General features: G+C 38.0%; 4 protein-coding genes across 7 annotated transcripts in view; 2 read left to right on the forward strand and 2 right to left on the reverse strand.

Annotated features, from left to right (window-relative positions):
* ETHR (ecdysis triggering hormone receptor) overlaps positions 1-2,442 on the forward strand; it is a 96,836-nt gene extending 94,394 nt beyond the window's left edge. The window contains exon 8 of the mRNA XM_033473282.2: positions 629-2,442. Coding sequence (XP_033329173.1) covers positions 629-721 — 93 coding nt within the window. The 3' untranslated portion in view covers positions 722-2,442. The remainder of the gene's footprint in view (positions 1-628) is intronic.
* Positions 1,287-12,924, reverse strand: LOC117221938 (uncharacterized). 2 transcript variants are annotated; one of them, XM_033473301.2, is made up of 7 exons: positions 12,780-12,924; positions 11,184-11,436; positions 9,008-9,037; positions 5,417-5,607; positions 3,512-3,706; positions 3,166-3,405; positions 1,287-2,977 (listed from the first exon to the last, which is right to left on the reverse strand). In XM_033473301.2, the coding sequence occupies exons 2-7, from the start codon at positions 11,377-11,379 to the stop codon at positions 2,816-2,818; spliced, it is 1,014 nt and encodes a 337-aa protein (XP_033329192.1). In that variant the 5' UTR covers positions 11,380-11,436; positions 12,780-12,924; the 3' UTR covers positions 1,287-2,815. The 2 variants fall into 2 exon arrangements, with proteins under 2 accessions (XP_033329192.1, XP_033329201.1); XM_033473310.2 differs by lacking the exon at positions 9,008-9,037.
* A 72-nt stretch (positions 12,925-12,996) lies between these two features.
* LOC117222526 (tRNA:m(4)X modification enzyme TRM13 homolog) lies at positions 12,997-15,294 on the forward strand. 3 transcript variants are annotated; one of them, XM_076522246.1, is made up of 6 exons: positions 12,997-13,132; positions 13,690-13,906; positions 13,978-14,171; positions 14,242-14,667; positions 14,733-14,988; positions 15,073-15,294. In XM_076522246.1, the coding sequence occupies exons 2-6, from the start codon at positions 13,737-13,739 to the stop codon at positions 15,254-15,256; spliced, it is 1,230 nt and encodes a 409-aa protein (XP_076378361.1). In that variant the 5' UTR covers positions 12,997-13,132; positions 13,690-13,736; the 3' UTR covers positions 15,257-15,294. The 3 variants fall into 3 exon arrangements, with proteins under 3 accessions (XP_076378361.1, XP_033330173.2, XP_033330164.2); XM_033474282.2 differs by lacking the exon at positions 12,997-13,132 and having other exon boundaries at positions 13,327-13,906; positions 14,242-14,421; positions 14,494-14,667; XM_033474273.2 differs by lacking the exon at positions 12,997-13,132 and having other exon boundaries at positions 13,327-13,906.
* Positions 15,295-15,752: 458 nt separating this feature from the next.
* On the reverse strand, positions 15,753-18,322 carry LOC117222502 (vanin-like protein 1). The gene is made up of 7 exons (XM_033474232.2): positions 18,162-18,322; positions 17,950-18,084; positions 17,737-17,883; positions 17,513-17,655; positions 16,975-17,192; positions 16,804-16,908; positions 15,753-16,503 (listed from the first exon to the last, which is right to left on the reverse strand). The coding sequence occupies exons 1-7, from the start codon at positions 18,219-18,221 to the stop codon at positions 15,815-15,817; spliced, it is 1,497 nt and encodes a 498-aa protein (XP_033330123.2). The 5' UTR covers positions 18,222-18,322; the 3' UTR covers positions 15,753-15,814.
* Positions 18,323-19,185: the final 863 nt, after the last annotated feature.

Below are 19,185 nucleotides of genomic sequence, written 5' to 3' on the forward strand. Positions count from 1 at the left end.
TACGAGCGTGGAATTTTCAAGTTGTCGGAGAGATGGCAAAAGGTCATCGAACAAAATGGAAAATACATTACAGATTAAACTTCGTTCCAAGTAAAAAAAAATTTTTATTTCATTGAACAAATCGGCAATTACTTAGTTGCCAACCCAATAGATATCTGTTTGGACCTTTCTCCGTGTAATGTGCTGAGTGAGCGTGGTCCGATTGCTCCCAAAGCCGCGCGGGATCGAATAGTTTCGTTCTCTGTCACTTGAACCTCTGTTACCGGCTCAAAGGAAACATCTCACCCGAAACGTGATCTCTGAGATCGTGATCTCGTCATCTCTTAGAATCCTACTATCTTTCGAGATAAAATTCCCTAAGTGAGCGTGGTCTGGTTGATCCCAGTGGTCCCGTCCTTTGTCGCTTGAACCACTATTACTGGCCCAAACGAGACGTGTCCACCGTCTCTCAGCACGAAGTCGCTCGAGTGGACGTGGTCTAATCGCTTCCAGATCCCCGCAGAGCCAAGCCCATGCCTGGCGTTGCCCATCATGCGTGTTCTCAGTTCCTATAACGCTTGCCGACATAGTTAAAACGTTCTCTCTGCGCCCCTCTATTAACCGAATCTTTTCTGTTACTGTATTTTAGGGGTCAGAGATTCGTTATTCTTCTGACGGGGTCGCCGATAAGTTGGACCGACAAAAGCAACACGATAGTAAGAGGAGAGATTTCAATTCGTGACAGCCCATCCTTTTCGCCAGCCATGTTCGGAGTATCGTTTAATGAAACGCGAATGCCAAGCCATAGAAACGGCAACCCTTTGCGGGCCGGGTATCATCCTGGGTTTATTTTTCCGAATCATCGCTGTCATCGCACGCATCACACTCTAGAGCACTGTAGCGAGTAGAATCGAAACGCATCATTTGCACCAGCACGCAGCCACCGGCACAAAACCGACACTGGCTTCGAACAAACACACGCGCAAAGACAACGCGTAACACCACGATCGTCCGAGAAACAATTTGAACCGTAAGTATGCTCGCGCTAGCAAAATTAGATTCACAAAATCGTAACCGCGACGGCTACACAAAGACGATTGAATAGATGAACACGCAATCGCGTGTCCGAATCAGCAGCACAGCCTGATCATTTCTTTTCGAACTATTATTGTATGAAATAGCGTTTTCAATCTTCTTCATAGCTTGACGTTGCCATTATTGTTTAATTTAATAAGAAGATCATGCAATACATACTAATTCGAATAGCATACACAATTCAATGTTCACCACATGAAACTACAGCATCATCATTTTCTTATATTTTTATTATTTAACATCGAGTATAATTTATTAATATTAAATACATCGGTTTGTGTTATCCACTGTCAAAATTGGTATCTACGATCGAATTGCGAATTTCAGGACACGAAGTGTGGCAGAGTAGTTGCATTACAATGATGTCGACGTAGATTATCTAGATAGAGTGCATCTTAATATTGGACCGCAAAGGGTTATTTCTTGAACATCGACGGAAACAGAGTGAATACAATTTTATTATTATATTTGTATGCTATAAGGCACGACACAAGTGCGTCGATCGTACACGTTAATAATGTATCAACGTGGAGAGTGTATTAACAATCCTCTCGCGAATGGACGCGCACGAACACGTGAAAAAAAAAACAGCAATTAGTAATTGAACGCTCTCCTCGCGCCTACCGATGGCTGTTGTTACAATAAGTAGCTGTAATCACCTAAACGCGTTCGATGTCCCTTTCCCATGATCTATAAACAACGAACGAAGACGGCGAGGCTAGTCCAAAAGCTTTAAGTATGTTATTTATTTATCGATGACCGTGAGAACGGGGCGCAAATGAATATTTTTGTTATCGCTGAACTGCGGATCTTTATGCAATTGTAAAATACAAAACGATGTGTATATTGTAACGAGAATTCATTATTTTTACCGCGAGAGATCTTTCACTCGACGAAAGAAACATCTCTCGCATTGTACATTCTAGATCATTCTCGCATAAAGATTCGCAGTCGTTGCTGTCGAATGTATTCGAAATTTATTGCTCATCAGGTGGCAATAAGTAGCGGGTCGCTTTAATTGTACATTGAATCATTCCACTAGTTTGTAAAATTTCTTAATAAAAATAACGAATGTACAGCAAATGATTCGCCTCCGTGTTGTTCGGTTAAAGACGATGCGGAGGGCCGTAATCGAATCGACGGATTAAACGCCTGGAGAGAATTGTAAAGAATCGCACGAATTATACGAGATCATTTATCTCACGGGCTCCATTCGTTCCTAATTGTTTGCAAGATATTTATTTTCGTTTAGACGCGTTACGCCGACACGCGGAGTCCTATGGAGTACCTACAGAGAAACACTTTATTTTGTTATGCGAAATGTATGTTCCTTGTAAATATTTTGTAAAATAAAATTATTACTATTAACACACCACTAAATAACATCCCTCCAAAACTAACGCGACGACAGTCGTATAATCGGGCAAAGTCAAAGAAATGTATAGACCACGGATTTTATACATTTATGAGAGAAATGAGTAGATGAAATGCAAGAAAGAATGAAACAATATTAAAATTTCTATCTTACACAAAAGTCGCACAGCCTAAAATTTATGTCAAGTTACCCCAAAACTACGGAAATTCAAGGATCCTAAAGAAATTCAACTTACGCAAATTGTTGCAATAGAAATGAATTTCTAAAACAAGTTTGGGACTTTATTACAGTGTTGGAATATCTAGTATAGGAATGACTCTGTGAGAAAGCAGACGTAAGAACTAATAAATAAATATATTTATCGCACTAATGAACAATAGAGCCTAAATTGTGTTTCACGAATATTATATCGTGAGCTAGTTTATCGGTTCTCACAACAGAGCTGAAAACGTCGTAGCCCTTCGTCTTCATGAAGCTAATCAATTCTTTCTTGCCACTCGCGACGTGCGAGAACTCCACCGATAGTGTCTGAAATAACAGAAATTGCATTAGAAACATCCCATAAAGTTCGTCAAAATAGTAAGAACAACAAAAAGCCTTCTATCGAGTGAATTTACTATAGAAAAATGTAAACGTTACAATGATTTCATTGCATCAAAGTCGGTATACTTTTTTACATGGCCGCGAATTAATTTGCACGCCCAACAGATGCTCACCTCGATGTTTATATTTTCGAAAGGAATAGTTTTTAGCACTTGCAACTCGTTGCCTTCGATGTCAAGGCTGAAATAATTTACGGTGGTGACATTTAGGGCCATCATGTGATCTATAAAAGGAATGCACTGCACCGAGAGATGCACACCGCTATAGGCCACGTCCGGCGAGTTTGGCAGATGACTGTCTGTTGCGTTAGGCTCGTGAAGACGACCCACGTTCTTTGCCATCAGGAACGAACTCTGCAAATTGAACGGACGTGATAGACGAACAACAACGATCGTAGTATAGCGTTAGGTATGCGCATAAGTGGAACAGCAGCTTGCGAGAGACTACGAACTTTCGTACCACCGAGGGATACGGCCGTATTGCGAGACAAGTGGGCGTCAGGTAAGCTTTCCTATTCTTCAACAACATTTTGCTGAAGTTCAAGGGATCGGCTTCGACCAGCAGACCTGTCCAGCCGAGGTATCGCTCCAAAACCAACGTGTTGCTCCGTGTTTCGCCGTCGTAGGCTCCGCACTCCACGAAGAATCCATTTACCTGGACAAAAAGAATAAATTTGTTCCATTCCACTTCAGCACCTTATGTTCCTATTCTATTATCAGGCTCGATCTTTAGGCTCTTCTCGACCAATCTTCATCTTGTCTTCGATCATTCTACTCCATTGACTACGGCAGACTTTGAGGCGCACCGGCCGTACCATACGACAGGAATAAGCAAAAAACTGAATGTCACTACATTGAAACAACATTTATTTATTTCTCCGAACCGAATTACTATAAATATTACGAATTTAATATTAATGTAAAGCTTCTTTCACAAGGTATCTAATAGTCTAATAAAGCGTGATATAGTTTGAAACATTGATAAATACGTGATGTTACATCGCATTGCTTACTTACTCTAACAGCTCTTATTGTAATATTTCGCTAATATTTAATTATTTAAATATCTCTCAGGCGACTAACGGAATATATACCCCAGCGAAATTAGCATTCACTCTCATATAACTGAGATAAGATCTATCGGAATAAATATCAATAAAATTGATATTTATTCGTGTCAGAAAACCAAACTGCGTCGAGCGCCTATAGGCGCTCTCAGGGTCACAAACGCAAAATTTCTAAGCGCCTGTAGGCGCCCACAGTAGCCTAGAGGTTAATATATATATAAGTTGGAAAGTTTTCTTACAGCATTTTAATTCTCGTACTGATCTTCCTCGACGATGAACATTTAATAACAGCGAAACCCTCAAGGTAATTATTTATTTACAATGAATCTAGTCGAATTTCTGTGACGCCTAACTGCCAGCTGCTGATCTCGTCAAGAACTAAGTTTCCGGTTAACCGGAAACCACAATCTCAATTCGGAAGTCGACTTCCCTTGGTTCTATTGCAAATCGTAGAAGACAAGTTCATTGCTGCTACAGCTCCATACAGTCGTAACATTATCATAAATGCATGAAGTTCACAGTCCGATCGTTGACAGTAGAAGAAAATGTGACAGAAGAACGTGATCGCGAAAGGAAAAACATTCTGGCAAGTGAAAGATATTTGTTAACGTCGCGCATTTGAGGATTTCAGGATCACCGTATACATTTAAACGCGATTATATGCGTATAATTTGTAACACTGCCATGCAATAGCCAAGATCAGAATGAGTTCAACGATCTGTGACATCGTGATCTCCGTGACACCCTGAAGTACAAAAATATAATTATAATAGAAACAGCTATGATAGAAAAAAATAGCAAAGAAAATTGATTAAATGTAACTATATCTTTCGAAGGTGAACAGTTAGAGGACAATCTCCTCTTTTCATGAATTTAATTTGCAATTTTCTCTAATACGATTGGAAAATGAATTTTGAAACTCCAGTTTGTTTGATCACCGATTACTTTTTACGCATAGAATATCAATCATGTTGAAATCTTTCCAGCAACCACTGAGATCTCTTTAGCGAGCCTAAAGTGGCTCTAACGGTCTCAAAATCCCCTAAACGACTCGAACAGCTTTTAGAAATTCCGCGGACCTTTCGGTAATCCTTAGAAAATCCATTTACTCATTCTAGAACCCCTCAGCGAGTCTGTCATATATTGCTAATGATCTTGGAAGATATGCATACTTCGTATCTTTTTTTTCGTTCATTTTTAAACAGCTGATTTTACTCGAGTACAGCCGATTTTACCGACTATATTATTTATGGCGAACAAAATATGATCACGAAATATGAAGAAACAATCGAAATTACCTTATCTTTGAGGATTTTTCGAATCTCTTCCGCCTGGCCCATCGATTGATCTTTGATTTCCGGTTCCGCGAGGTTGTACGATTTATTCGAATCATACTTCCAAAGTATCCAATCTCGCCGGAGATCCCGCATGTAACGTCCCCATTCCGGTGAATCACGAGATAGCTTCTTTCCATTGAACCAGGGAGCGCCTACAATAGATTACAAATTCACGTTTCGATAACTGTGTGAACTCATCGTTGAATGCTTTTTCCGTCTACGATAAGTGACGCTATCTAACAAGCAGAGCAACACGACACGACACGGCACAATTAAATTAGACAACTCGTGATATCGATTTATCTCGAAAAGCTTCTTAACGCTAGAAGCATCGATTAGATCAAATGATACATTTGGGTACATATTTATTTGAAAAAATTCTTGCCTTTGGAATGGATTAAAATTTTCTGACGCGCGAAATAGTATACAGGGTGTCCCAAAAATGTCTCGCAATCCGAAAGTGGCGGGTTCCTCAGGTTATTTGAAGCAACTTCTTCCTTTACAAAAATTTTCTCCGCGGCACCGTTAACGAGTTATTAACGAAAATCAGTGACCAATGAGAAGCGTGTTCAGCTGGCGCGAGCCGGCTGAGCTAACGGCGCCAGCGGTCGGGCGGTCGAATCCCAGCTCAGCTGGCGCGAGGCGGCCGAGCCAACGGCGCCAGCGGTCGAGCGGTCGAATCCCAGCTCAACTGGCGCGAGGCGACCGAGCTAACGAGCGGAACTGGGCTTCGTGCGCTGGTTGGCTGGGCCGCCTCGCGTTAGCCGTACTCGATTCTTATTGGTCACTGTTTTTCGTTAATAACTCGTCAACGGTGCCTCGGAGAAAATTTTTGTAAAGAAATAAGTTGCTTCAAATGATCTGAGGAACCCGCCATTTCCGGATTACGAGACATTTTTGGGACACCCTGTACATATAAAGGCAGTAGATTTTGTTTGAGAATTCATTTATTTGAGCAATATAATATATATATATAGTAATTAAAAGTTTGAACGATTAGTTTGAACGACGAATTAAATTCGTTATTCGTAACTTAGGTAAAACAAGTTCACGACGAGTCTCAGTCGTCAAATTTGCCCAAGGGAAGAAAAAAAAAAAGAAATCATAAAACAGCCTTCAGAATTTCAAAATAACCATGCTGTCAGATTGCGAAGCATCGTACTGGCTTCTTTCTAAAAATTTCGTAATTTACTCACATACTTTTGCTTATGTATACGATCAAAGCTAATCAAACTGAAATGCTCCAAGGTTAAAGAAACTGTATTTGCAACTGCTGTGCAATGGAATAGCCAAGAAAAAGAAGTATACCGGAAATGTTGGTTGTCCAAGTTAAATATAAAGTACAAAATTAGTATACACAAAATACCATTGCCATAAGAATGAATTATTATCTCGTGACGTTATTTGAAATTTATTAGGACACTGTACGAAATTATTATTTGTTTTAAATTCCGTGCTGGCAAGTATACGTCATTAAATCGTAATAATCTCGACGACACGCCGTATTATTAGTATTCATGATGTGCCATCTGTACGTGCATATTCGATATCATACGGCACGCAACAGGTATATTATTCGAATTGCAGGTGCTGACGCCATCCGATAACAAATATCGATATCTACAGTCCGCGCAAACCATGATGTTCAGGATAGAAGAAAAGTTTTATTTGTTTTATACTGCAAATAAACTGATGTCTTCATTTTGTGTACAGGGTGTTCTAAAAATGTCTCGCAATCCGAAAATGTAGGGTTTGCTGAGGTCGTTCGAAATAACTTTTTCCTTAGCGATAATACGATCCGCGGCATTGTTTACGAGTTATTACGAAAGTGACCAATGAGAGACGAGCTCGGCTGGCGTGAAGCGGTCCAGCCAAAGAGCGCACGAAGCCGGCTTCCGCCCATTGGCTCAGCTGATCTCGCCTCTCATTGGTCACTGTTTTTCGTTAATAACTCCTAAACGTAGCCGCGGATTGCATTTTCGCTAAGGAGAAAGATACTTCAAATGATCTTGGGAACATTTTTCGAACATCTTCGGAACCATTTCCTGATTTCGAGACATTTTTGGGACACCCTGTATATTTAGTAAGTTCTTTGACACTCGATCGTGACCGCAGTCATACTTCCAAAGTAGGGTAAGATCGCAATCATTGAACCAGCGCTGCCATAGTACGTATATAGGAAAAGTTAATATCATTTGTTGAATTCATAATAATCAGTTGTAAATCTACTTAAGGTCGATTTAAGGTAAGATTTTTTGCTATTTATAGAAAAACCTAAAGCGATATTTTATTCAAAAACCGCTAGCCCGTAAAAACTGCCGCTCTAGGCTGTAGCCTACTTACAAGCGAAATGTCACCATCAAGAATGAAACAAAATAAAAAAAGGAAGAGTAAGAAAAAGTAAATGTATAATATGGTCAAGGATTCGAACCACAGTCCAAAGAGGTACAAGTCGGAAACTCTCCTAATGCAGCTACAACTTCTTCTTGTGACTGTTGTTTATATAACTGTGATAGTATTGCGAACAGGTAAATTTTAAATCTCGAATATCTTCGAAACAAAGTCACAGTTTGATGAATTTTATTAGGGTTTTTTTAACATTTGTTGTATACTCTGCAATTTCTACTTATTGTAGTTTCAAAAGCGACTGCATTTCGTTCCTCAGTTAATTTTAGAAAATGGTTAATTTTATCCGACTGCTACTGAGCATACGAATAATAAAGTAAATAGTTTATTTTAAAAAACTGTTGTTTCTAATTTATAGATAAAATGTTCTTACTAACACCGCACCAAAGTTAAATGGCCCAATCGTAGCAACCTTACCCTACTTACTAGACTGTAGATGTTTATGCAAATTAAATATAATATTTTACAAATAAGATTAGACGAAGTTGAATGAAATGAAATTGCAAACGATTACAATTACAAACTTTTTTTAATTTCCAGAAGCTGCAAAAGCGTAACGATTTCAAATTGTTAGTTTTGGTAATGTAGGATCTTTGTAATAACGTAAGGTTATTTTCATTGTACTGTATTCTGCTCAAGGATGTTGTTCTCCACAGAATGTTTTAATTGGTCTTCCATATTACAACAAATTACAACGTTAAAAGCGCGATAACAATAGCAGCGTTTTGCACGTATCTACCACAACCAATTGTAATGAATACAAAATCCGGAAAATGTGCAATCAATTGCGAATTACAATATATTTTTCTTTTTCAATTCAATGATTTTTATGATATGAGATATTGTCCAGAGCACCGAGGAATTACAATGACCTAGATTGAAACATTCGAATACGAATAAAAAGAATTGGCAAAATTGCGCGACCCTGCCACAGCAAGAAGGTAATGGGAGATTAGAAAATAATCTCTTTCCGTGCTGAGACTACACACGTTAACTGCATTGTGTATCGTACGAGTCACTGTGATTTCAGAAAGCAACAATGACCTTCGCCGTCGTGATAATAAACATTACTCGCGCACAGAAACCAAAATTGCAGCTCAAACGAATAGCAAACACAGAAATGATTCATTCTAAAGCTGAACTCACCGTCGGTGAAGTTGTACCATGTGTTCAAAACTGTAACAGCAGTAAAAGATAACGTTATCGCAGAAGTTTAAAAATGTATCGTTTATACCTGTATCGATGATCGTTCTAATTGCTAATTTTAAAACTATTTCAAATAAAATTGAACGTTAACTATCAACACTTTACATTCTGTAAAATTACAGAATAGATCTCTTTAATGACAACGTTCAATAGCGACGGCAAAAATATGGAGTCCAGTAAACCTAGCGTTATAATGTGCGAAAGTAGGCTAGTCATTGTGTGCAACTTCCTTACGTCAGTATAACATTAAACTATACAGGATGTTGTCATTTAGTACATGACTAGAAACGAGTTCTTTCACCTATTCTATCATTTGATGTATTCAAGATCATTTTCATCGACCTATGTAGAGGCAAGCTGTTTAAAAAATCGTTTCAACCTCTTTACAAATGTACAACTGCAAGGTCTTAAGTCATTATTTGCCGAAAATTGCATCAGATGTTGTCATGTAACGGAACCACGCCCACGCCATACACCGTTAACTGCCCAAGCCCATCTATTAGGTTGGAAACTATGAAACGAACGTTTTTGTTTAGTCTGTGTTCAGCTGCGACTGTGTTCATTGTAATGCGCGCACGATATTTTTATTTATAAATTTTAAAGGTATTCTTCTTGCTCATTTCGTAAATTTTTTTTTCGTGTTTGTATCCTATTTTTATTTTATTTTTCTCCGAAACCAGATGGAAACAAAACGCGATGTACATCGTTCAACGCCCGTTTCATAGTTTCTAACCTAATATATTATACTATGCTATTGTTATCAAACAGAGGTAGCAATCGTTATTATTTATAGATCCTTGCATCAAACAAAAGGAACTATTACCTATTTTGCATGTAATTAATAGAGCTATGTGTGCATTAACTATACAGGGTATCTCGGGATTTTGCCGACCGAACTGCGAGAACTTAACCCTTAGAGGACCAAAACTATTTATTTCCAGTTTACACACTGCCAAGTCCAGACTGTTTTTCAGACGAAGGGAAATTTTTTACTGAAAATTTTTGTATCAAATATAGAGAAGAGATATTATAAATATATATATATATATATATATATATATATATATATATATTATATATTATATATATAATATATTAATATATATTATATTATATATAATATATATAATATATTATATATTATATATATAATATATTAATATATATTATATTATATATAATATATATAATATATTAATATATATAATTAATTATATATTAATAACAATATAATATATATTAATATATTATATATATTATATATATAATATTTTTTTAATAAAACTTCGTTGATATATTTTCATCGAAACAATCGTGTCTATTCTTCCAATGTTTCCTGCCAGATTTTACGGTTTTATTGATTTCTGCCGCGTGTATGACGGCATTGGACCGTTAAGGGTTAATCTAGGGACCAAAAGAAGAAAGAAATGTTCTATGAAGTTTGCGAATTAACGCTTTGCGACAAAGATATAAGCAAACATAGATTCTTCATTCAAAGCAAACATAGATTTCAGTCATTCCTTTTCGTTGAAAAACCCGTGATCGTACTACGTGCATCTCCATCACAAAAGCCGTATACAGAGTGAATATCAGCGTATTCAGCGTTTCGAAAACCTTGGCATTTCAATACCATCACTCGATAATTATCTAATTATTGCCGCGCAACAACACATCGATTGGATTAAATTAGTTGATAGTGTTCATCGTATGGTTTGCGTAGTTACAAGAATGTCGGATGAGAGGAGTGACTAAAATATCGAAACTTAAAATAATAATAATACATAAAATATATATAAATATTTTTGTTTATATCTCTGTAACAGATTAACAAATCATGAATCCGCAAACATCATGTAACATTTCTTTTTTTCCTTTGGCCATTACATTTAGCTTCCGCAGTATGGCGGTAAAATCCCGGGACATCCTGTACAGTAGCGAAACGATTCCTGAACTAAAATTCATGAAATTCAAATAGAAAGCGATCAAATGTTACAGTATCTTGACAAAAGGAAAATAAGAGAACTTTTCCCCCTGGAAGATGAATGAATTTTTATTAAAACTACAACACGATTTAGCAGTTACAGTTTTTAGCACGATGCAAAAGAAATTTACGTACCACTCTCGTACACATCATTCGTCTCACTATCCAGGGACGTGTCATGACTCACTCTCTCCTGCTCGTTCACTGACAATTGGACCATCAAGACAACGCACACGGCTATGGTTAGTAGACCGAACAGAACGCCCCATTTTCGCCTCCAAAATTGTCTGATTTGATACACGCAGACGCGCTCGGTGCTGGACGTGCACATTTTTCGATGTGTTACAAGGTAGCAACAGGTAGCCGCTACCTGGCACGTGACAGCAAACTAGAGAACGAGAGGGCGCAATTCCTGGGTTAGTTTAATGTCCTCGTTTAATTCGGAAAGATCATACACCTCGCTCGTTTCACCGACAATTCGCATGATCTTCCTTCCACTCGACTCGCACAGCCATAGAAACTTTTGAACAATTATGTTATTATTTCCAAGAAATAGGTGACGAAAAGCTGTACACCGTGCAATTTTCTAATTCGATCGTAAGAAATGATATGGGTGGAAAAAGCTTCTTTCAGTAATTTTATAACGTAACCAATATTTCTAAGTTTCGCTAATGTCTGTTACTGTTTTGTTTCTTGATCAACCAATTTTGTTATAAATACGTAAAATCCGCAGCCTGGTTATGGCTGTTTATATGTACACAGAGACAACATTCTATAATAGATAATTTAACAGTTAAACAGCTAATGATTTCTTGGTACATCTCATTATCATTTGTAAAGTAATAAATTGTCCGGAGAACTTCAACTACTCTTCTGTCGGAGTTAATATAATCTAGCAAAGATAACAAAGCATATCTAGCAAAGATAACGTTTTGTAAATCAAATATAATTGATAGTAGAACTACTGAACGGATCAATACTTCTCACAGCTTCTCGCCCTTCTTTTACAATTGAAGACCTTGATACAAAAACTGAGCATGTCCAGTTCGCAGTAGAATAATACTGCATGAAATTTTACGCATTTTATACGCTCTGCCGATTATAATGCGAGAATCCGGCAACTTCCAAAATCTAAACTTGCTCGATTCTTGCACAAAAAGCTTAAATTGTTAAAATGATAAAAATCTCCTCGCAACCAATTTTTTAATAAACCTCTTCGTTCATGCACGCGTTATAATACAAACTAGGAAAAGTTACAATAAACCTAATTTTGTTATTACAAAGCAATATCCATCGGTCGCGTTTAGTGCTCGATAGCCCCAATACTAAAAAGCATGAAAATACATTGGAAACCGAACCACAGAAGATATGGAAACTGATAATTAGACTGCGAATTGTATGCATTTATGTAAAAATTCACTGGATAAAATACCGAATCTTAAGCATATGGGAAACATTCAGAGACAATTGCTGTCTTCTTTCCTTTAAAATCGTTATTAAAATAATACAGTTCAATTTCATTTTAGTTTCCTTCAATCGAGTTAAACAATTTGTATTTTGCATAAACATCCGTATTCTACTGGTAATCGATCGAAGTAGGACAACGTAACAAAACGCTTCCTCCGCAAAGACTATTTCGCCACCCGGTATAACTTATGCGGGGCTAATTCTATTCAGTGTACCGTAACGGTACACGCGACTCTGGTTAATTGTAGAAATGTAATTACATACCCGGCAACGAAGACGTGCGAACGATATCTCAATGCTAGAGTCAACGGCTGGATCGTAGGATGCTTCACTCGACACTGTGCGTGTTCCATCGAAAGCTACTTGGCAGCCACGAATTCAAATATAGGTCAGAATAGCATCGCGACCGATCGTCAACCCACAGGGCGCGGAATATTCCATGGATCTCGGTTTAACCTCTGATTTTTTACGGAAATTAATTTTGAAAACGGCGTGAAATGAGGAACGTTTCACAAAACCATGACGGACACCGACAACTGTGCTGTTGATTTGGCGACGTTTTGATAACTAACTGCGGTCTTGGCTGGCTACACTCGATGCGGTGTCCTCTTTTGCTGGTATTGGCTCTGTGATTACGCAAAGCTCATTAATGTGTGCGAGCAGGGAACGTAAATATGAGTATATGTTAGTGTATCGATCGAATGACATCGATTTTTGCTATGAACCGAGATCTACGTATCAAAGACTTTTATATGAAACCTAATTTGAAAACAAAGTTTTAGAACGGTCGATTATTAATTATTAAAAATAGAATATACTTCTGTAACATCCTGTTGTGGTCATCTAATTTGCTGTATCATCGGTTAAGTAATTTCTCGAAGATTTCTGCTTTATTTCTGTTGTTAAAGAAATTTAATTAGAGATGCAGAATCTTATTTTATCAACATTGTATATACTAGATCTTGTATTTTATTGATTCGTTAAATATTGATTTAAATTTAAAAATAATTAAAATTGTGTTTAAAGTTACGATTATGAGATATAAACGAAGTTAATGTTCAAATTGAATATCATTTTCCGCGAATTCTATTCTATTCTATCGTGCACTAATAAAGTAGGAATCTGTATTTAAATTCCTCATGGTGAATTTTGAACATAACCTTCTTGTTTAAAGTATGGTTAAGTCAATTCAAAATTTATTGAGAGCAAGTAACCGTCGGAATGGGAAAAGAGAATCATTGCATGTATTTTGTGACACGCAAGAAGCGTTACTGTCGAATGACAGTGAAAAAAGGGAATAGATATTGCGGAGAGCATCAACAGGATTCAGTGGATGATTCAGTAGATGATGTTGGAGCTAAAAGAGTAAAGTGCCCACTTGATCCTACTCAGTAAGTAAATTTTTATTCTTCAAGAAACAGCATCTTTCTTTGTGCGTATAAAGTTTGAAGACCCTTTCCAGTACATGCTATGAATCACGATTGTCCAAGCACTTGAAGGTGTGTAATGCTAAGCGTTTAATTGACTCTCAACCTTCATTTATAGTCAAGGGAATTAATGTGGATGGAACGTATGAAACACTGAAGCATGTACCACTCTCTGAGCTGAATCAACTTGTTGTAGATACAGTAATTGATAAAGTCAAGGCTGCCCATGGTAAGAATTTTGGCAATATCAAAGTCATTTCGTCGAAACAAATCTGTAAAACTTAATATATTACTTTCAGATAAACTACCATGCTTTCCAGAGGTAGTGCTGCAACACGAGGTACTGCAAAGCAAAATAAATGACGAATCGTGTGGGAAGGCTGTTAAGAAACATCTCTCGCAAACTGCGTCATTACTCTCTCACTTGGAACGCGCAGGTCTGGTGCAAGATAATACATGTTTCATTGAATTTGGAGCAGGTAAAGGCAAACTGACTTACTGGCTGGGACAAATGATAAAAGATAGAAAGGACAGCTGTATTTTGTTGGTAGATCGCTCTAGTCACAGACATAAGAGTGACAACAAACTTAAAAATGAACAGTATCCTCTGGTGATAAAGAGAATAAGAGCTGATATTGCTGATTTGAAGCTGAACAACATCGCAGAGATTAAGACATTTAATTACAAAGTTGGCATTGCTAAACATTTGTGCGGAGTTGCAACAGGTAGTGCAATTCCAACACGTTATTTCCTATTTAACTATAAATATTTTAATAAAAACATGTTACAGATTTAACTATAAACTGTTTGAACCGAGCAATGCAAGATAAACCTATCTGCAATGTTAACGGCATAGTGATTGCATTCTGCTGCCATCATAGATGCGAATTCGCGTCGTATGTCGGAAAACATTACTTGGAACAGTGCGGATTTACGTCATCGGAATTCCCAATTTTATGTAGCATTGCAAGCTGGGCAACTTGTGGATCTATTTCCAGCAGATTGCACGCTGATTCAGATAAGGAACATAATCTTAAAGTCACGAGGTAATCATATTGATTATTTCTTCCCACTGATTGCCCGCTATTTTTACTGTTCTTCTCACATCCGTGGAATTTTTATCATTTCAGATATACAAAAAGTTTGACATCGAGCGAAAGAGAAACAATCGGCCGCAAAGTAAAAACTTTATTAAATTGGGGTCGCCTGGAATTCTTGAACAGCATTGGATTCGAGTGCAAATTAGTATACTATACTACCACCAATGTTTCTCTCGAAAACATGTGTATTATAGCTACTAAAAAACAAATATAACTGTACCGAACACTTCTGAAAAATATTATTCAACACAATGATGCGTATAATTTAATATCAACATAGTACTAACAGATACTTTGATATTTCACTCTTTCTTACCGGAGAAATTATTTGAAAATAATGATTTGATTTACTATATCGAAATTCGCAAGTTACAGTTTTCGAGAATTTCTTAGTAGCTTTTTAATTAAATTCGCCCTTTGTGTATTGTAAAGTTCACATTGCCATAATATGTTATTAATGTTCTCAGTAAGAGAACATCATTATTCATAGTAAGAACATTTGCATTTAGGATCGCTTATAATGTTTATATGGATAAAGAAGGCAGCTAAATTGTAATAACCTGATCTTATACGATTTATAGTAACTATGAAATCGCTAGAATATATATAATTGCCATAGTAATACCAGGGTTAACACATCATCCTTATAAAAAGACTGGAAGTTCTTTTGCTTTTCGACAAGGTTTAGATCTTTAATTATACTCGAGAAATTTCAGTTTTAGCTCTCTTTTTATTTACAAAAATAAATTTTACTCCTCTTTACACAACAGTCTTAATGAGGAGAGTCGTTAAAATAATCGCGAGCGTAAATTGAGAAACTTGAAATGTCAGTTTGAGGCTTGGTCAGAACAAGAGTCGCAACCGTTTTGTTAGGGAGAATGTATTCATCGTATACGAAATCATCGAACGGTAACAACTCCGGGTTTAATGTGCTCGGTATCGACGAAGACCACGTCAAATCATCGAAGGTCGCGGTGATCGACACATTGTTGAATTGAACATTGGACGATTGAACCGCGCCGCAGGATTCAGGGTCCTTGTCGGAGCATTGCGTTAATCCGCATACTCGAATTCCGTTTTCGGTCGGTGTGCCACCGATATAGCGACATCCGCTGTAAACCACTGCACGATAGTTACTCGATTGGTCGACGGTGCTGTTTACTTTGAACTCGCAGCAGAAATCTCGATGACAAAGGGTCTTTTCGAACAGTGGCCCGGTCAGAGGAACGGTTTCGTACGGTATGAAATCGTCGCGCTTAAGTAAAACCCCACGAACCACCCCTCTCCTCTTCATGTTTTCGTTGTAACAATCTTGTTTCGTTTTTTCCTTGGTCTCCACGAATCTTTCCTGCATCGTTAGCGGGCGTGCCAGCCTTGGACCCTTCTTTTTCGGCACCCGAGAGACCAGCAATTTACTGCCATTGGAATCGGACATCGTTGCGTTTGCTAGTCCACCGCGTCCTGGGCAAACGAAATTTAATTAAATGCTTGAACAAAGAATATTCGAACGCGTGTATCTTCGATTTAGCATTCTGAAAAATTCGATGAAATTAGAATATCTAATCTGATAAAACAAAATCGGGGAAATTACTTCCATCCTCTTACGTTACGGGGATCGAAACTGATACATTTGATCGATCGGTACACTTAGTTATCAGATTTGTTTTTTGATTTAATATCCTCCAAGTGTCATATAACCGCGAGTTGCTCGCTAAATCCACGCGTATAAGCGTAAAGGATTTACCGAAGATCTGTACATACCTAAATAAATACCGCTTCCGGTGCATCCAATCAATGGTCTATTGTGTCCAGCGGACAGGAAGTTCACGTCCTCGGAGTAAGCCCATCCGAAATGCATTTGAACGGCTGAAAGGAAGCTCGAGCTGCGATTATGTTTCCCAAATTAATTCAGAAGTGAACGTGACGAGTTACCGGTGGTGAACGGTGATTCGGAGAACCAAGCTGTGGTGTACACGATGTCCGTGATCCCTAGATCTCTTGTCAGGATCAATCCAGGAACAGGGTAGAAGATGTCGAAGCAGATGAACGTGCCAAATCGGACGCCGAAATCGGTGTCGAAGGTGACGATATTTGGTGGTTGCGGGCTTGGTTCAAAGTCGGGCTCAATGTAGAGGTTCACCTTGCGGTATCTACAAATTGGGGGACCTGGTTATCACCGCCATTTTAAACCTAGTCATCATTTAGCACATTCTCCTTGGTTAATCCTTGGTAACCGCGCGTCAATCATCTTTCACGGATTTTTGGAGCGTGCCTCTGTAAGATCAATGCTGATCCTCTTATTCAATTCGTCATGAACTACTATCAAATTTAACAGAAAACCGTTCTAATTTATTAGCCATTGTATCTACAGCCAGGTGACTAGGCCCAAACTCCCAGTTTCGATTCGACTGTATTCCTTTTAAACAGTCGCAACGTGACTTCGAAAAGGACTTCGAGTTCTCTGAATTACCTGGCGATTATTTTTCCATTCCGATCGAACACCGCATTGGTATTGTAATAATGAGTGCCGTTGAGGTCCACAAATTTTTCAGCAACGTTCACCACGACGTACATCTTGTTGTCTCGCGCCGCGCACGACAGCATCTTCATCACCTGGAAGAAAAGAAACGAAAAGTCGAAAACGTTTCGAATTGTATTATACAAATCTCGAGCTGAAATAAAAGGGACATTTACTTGTCTGACATTCGCGCGATCCTGTAGGCACGGGTTGAAATTATCTTCGGCAGACGGTACGGCGGTCGTCCAAGCATCCATTTCCGGTAGACCCGGTATGTCCAGAGACGTTATACCGTCCTCCGGGAACACGATGATGTCCACGTTCTTTGAAATGTGAAAAAAAACGTGAGAAACGTCTGAGAATAAATATAGATAGCGACGAAGTCTCACCTGTTTTCTCGCATTTTGAATGTGTTCGATATACAATTTCGTATTCTCCAGCACAGTTTTTTCGGAAAAGTAGAACTTAGGCGTGAATTCTACCACAGCCCCGATATAGTAGTCCCTTGTATCTTCCTCCGGCACCTGAGAACGTCGAATGTTATGTTACCGTTTACTTTTTCTTAACTTCGCATGAAATCATCACGACGACGTTGCAGTACCTGTTGCGAGAAGTGCGCGAGAGCTAATAAAACTCCCAAGGAGCTTAAAAATCCACGCATGATTCAGTTGCTATTCCTCCAAGACGATCTGCCAGCAAAGTCTATGTATGCCGGAGTTATGTCGCCTGTTCACTTCGCCGGTGAAGTGTGTCGATTTTCCGGGATGTCCTTATGTACGATGCACTGTTATCGATTTATCGGCCACTTGTCGCTCTCTCGTTAATTTTTTGATATCGTAATCAGTGAGCAATTAATAGCCCAGACAATAGCGAATGTTATCGATTAATTATCGAGTGTTATCGATTACGGGTGTGTATAGTACAATCGGGTCCACCTGGGTCCAACACAAAAGAAATACCAACATCGAAGATCTTCGTTCTCGTGTGATTGATAATCTGATCGAGCGGCAGTCTCATTGGTTAAAAAATAATCTGGTAATCTGGCATAATAATAGAACACGAAAATGAAAAAAAAAGAAGAGGAAATAGTACAAGGTACAACAATGTAATTTCATCTGCAGATGAAATGTATCGTCAGATATTTCGAAGCTTATCACGAGACAGAACGCACATTCTTCCAATTTATCATGAATATAATAAATATTATCGAGAATACCCAGTCAAAAAAGATTGTGGAATGTCGGCATAATTCGTGGGATTTTCGGTCTGTCCAATCCTGTCATTTTCTTGTATAAGAATCGATTGTCATACGTTCAGAGACAATAATCCCATGTTTTATATTTCATACAAGTAGCATACTTTTATCCTATGTTTAACAGAGAGTAACAACATCAAGTTTATTCGATTTCAGATATTGGGTGTTGTCATACAGAATGTTCCATTTATTGGCATTGCAAACTGCGTTAATGATTAAGAAACCAAAATGGACCATGACAATTTTTACTACAATTGGCTTATGATCAATTAGTTATTGACAAAATCAAAATGAAAAATGTGTAAAAAAAGGACAGCTCTCCAAAAAGTGTTAGTAACTATTTAATTCAGAATTAAATGCAGAAAATAAT

This window comes from Megalopta genalis, chromosome 1 (genome assembly GCF_051020955.1).
Source record: "Megalopta genalis isolate 19385.01 chromosome 1, iyMegGena1_principal, whole genome shotgun sequence".
In the NCBI taxonomy this organism is placed as follows: Eukaryota; Metazoa; Arthropoda; class Insecta; order Hymenoptera; family Halictidae; genus Megalopta; species Megalopta genalis.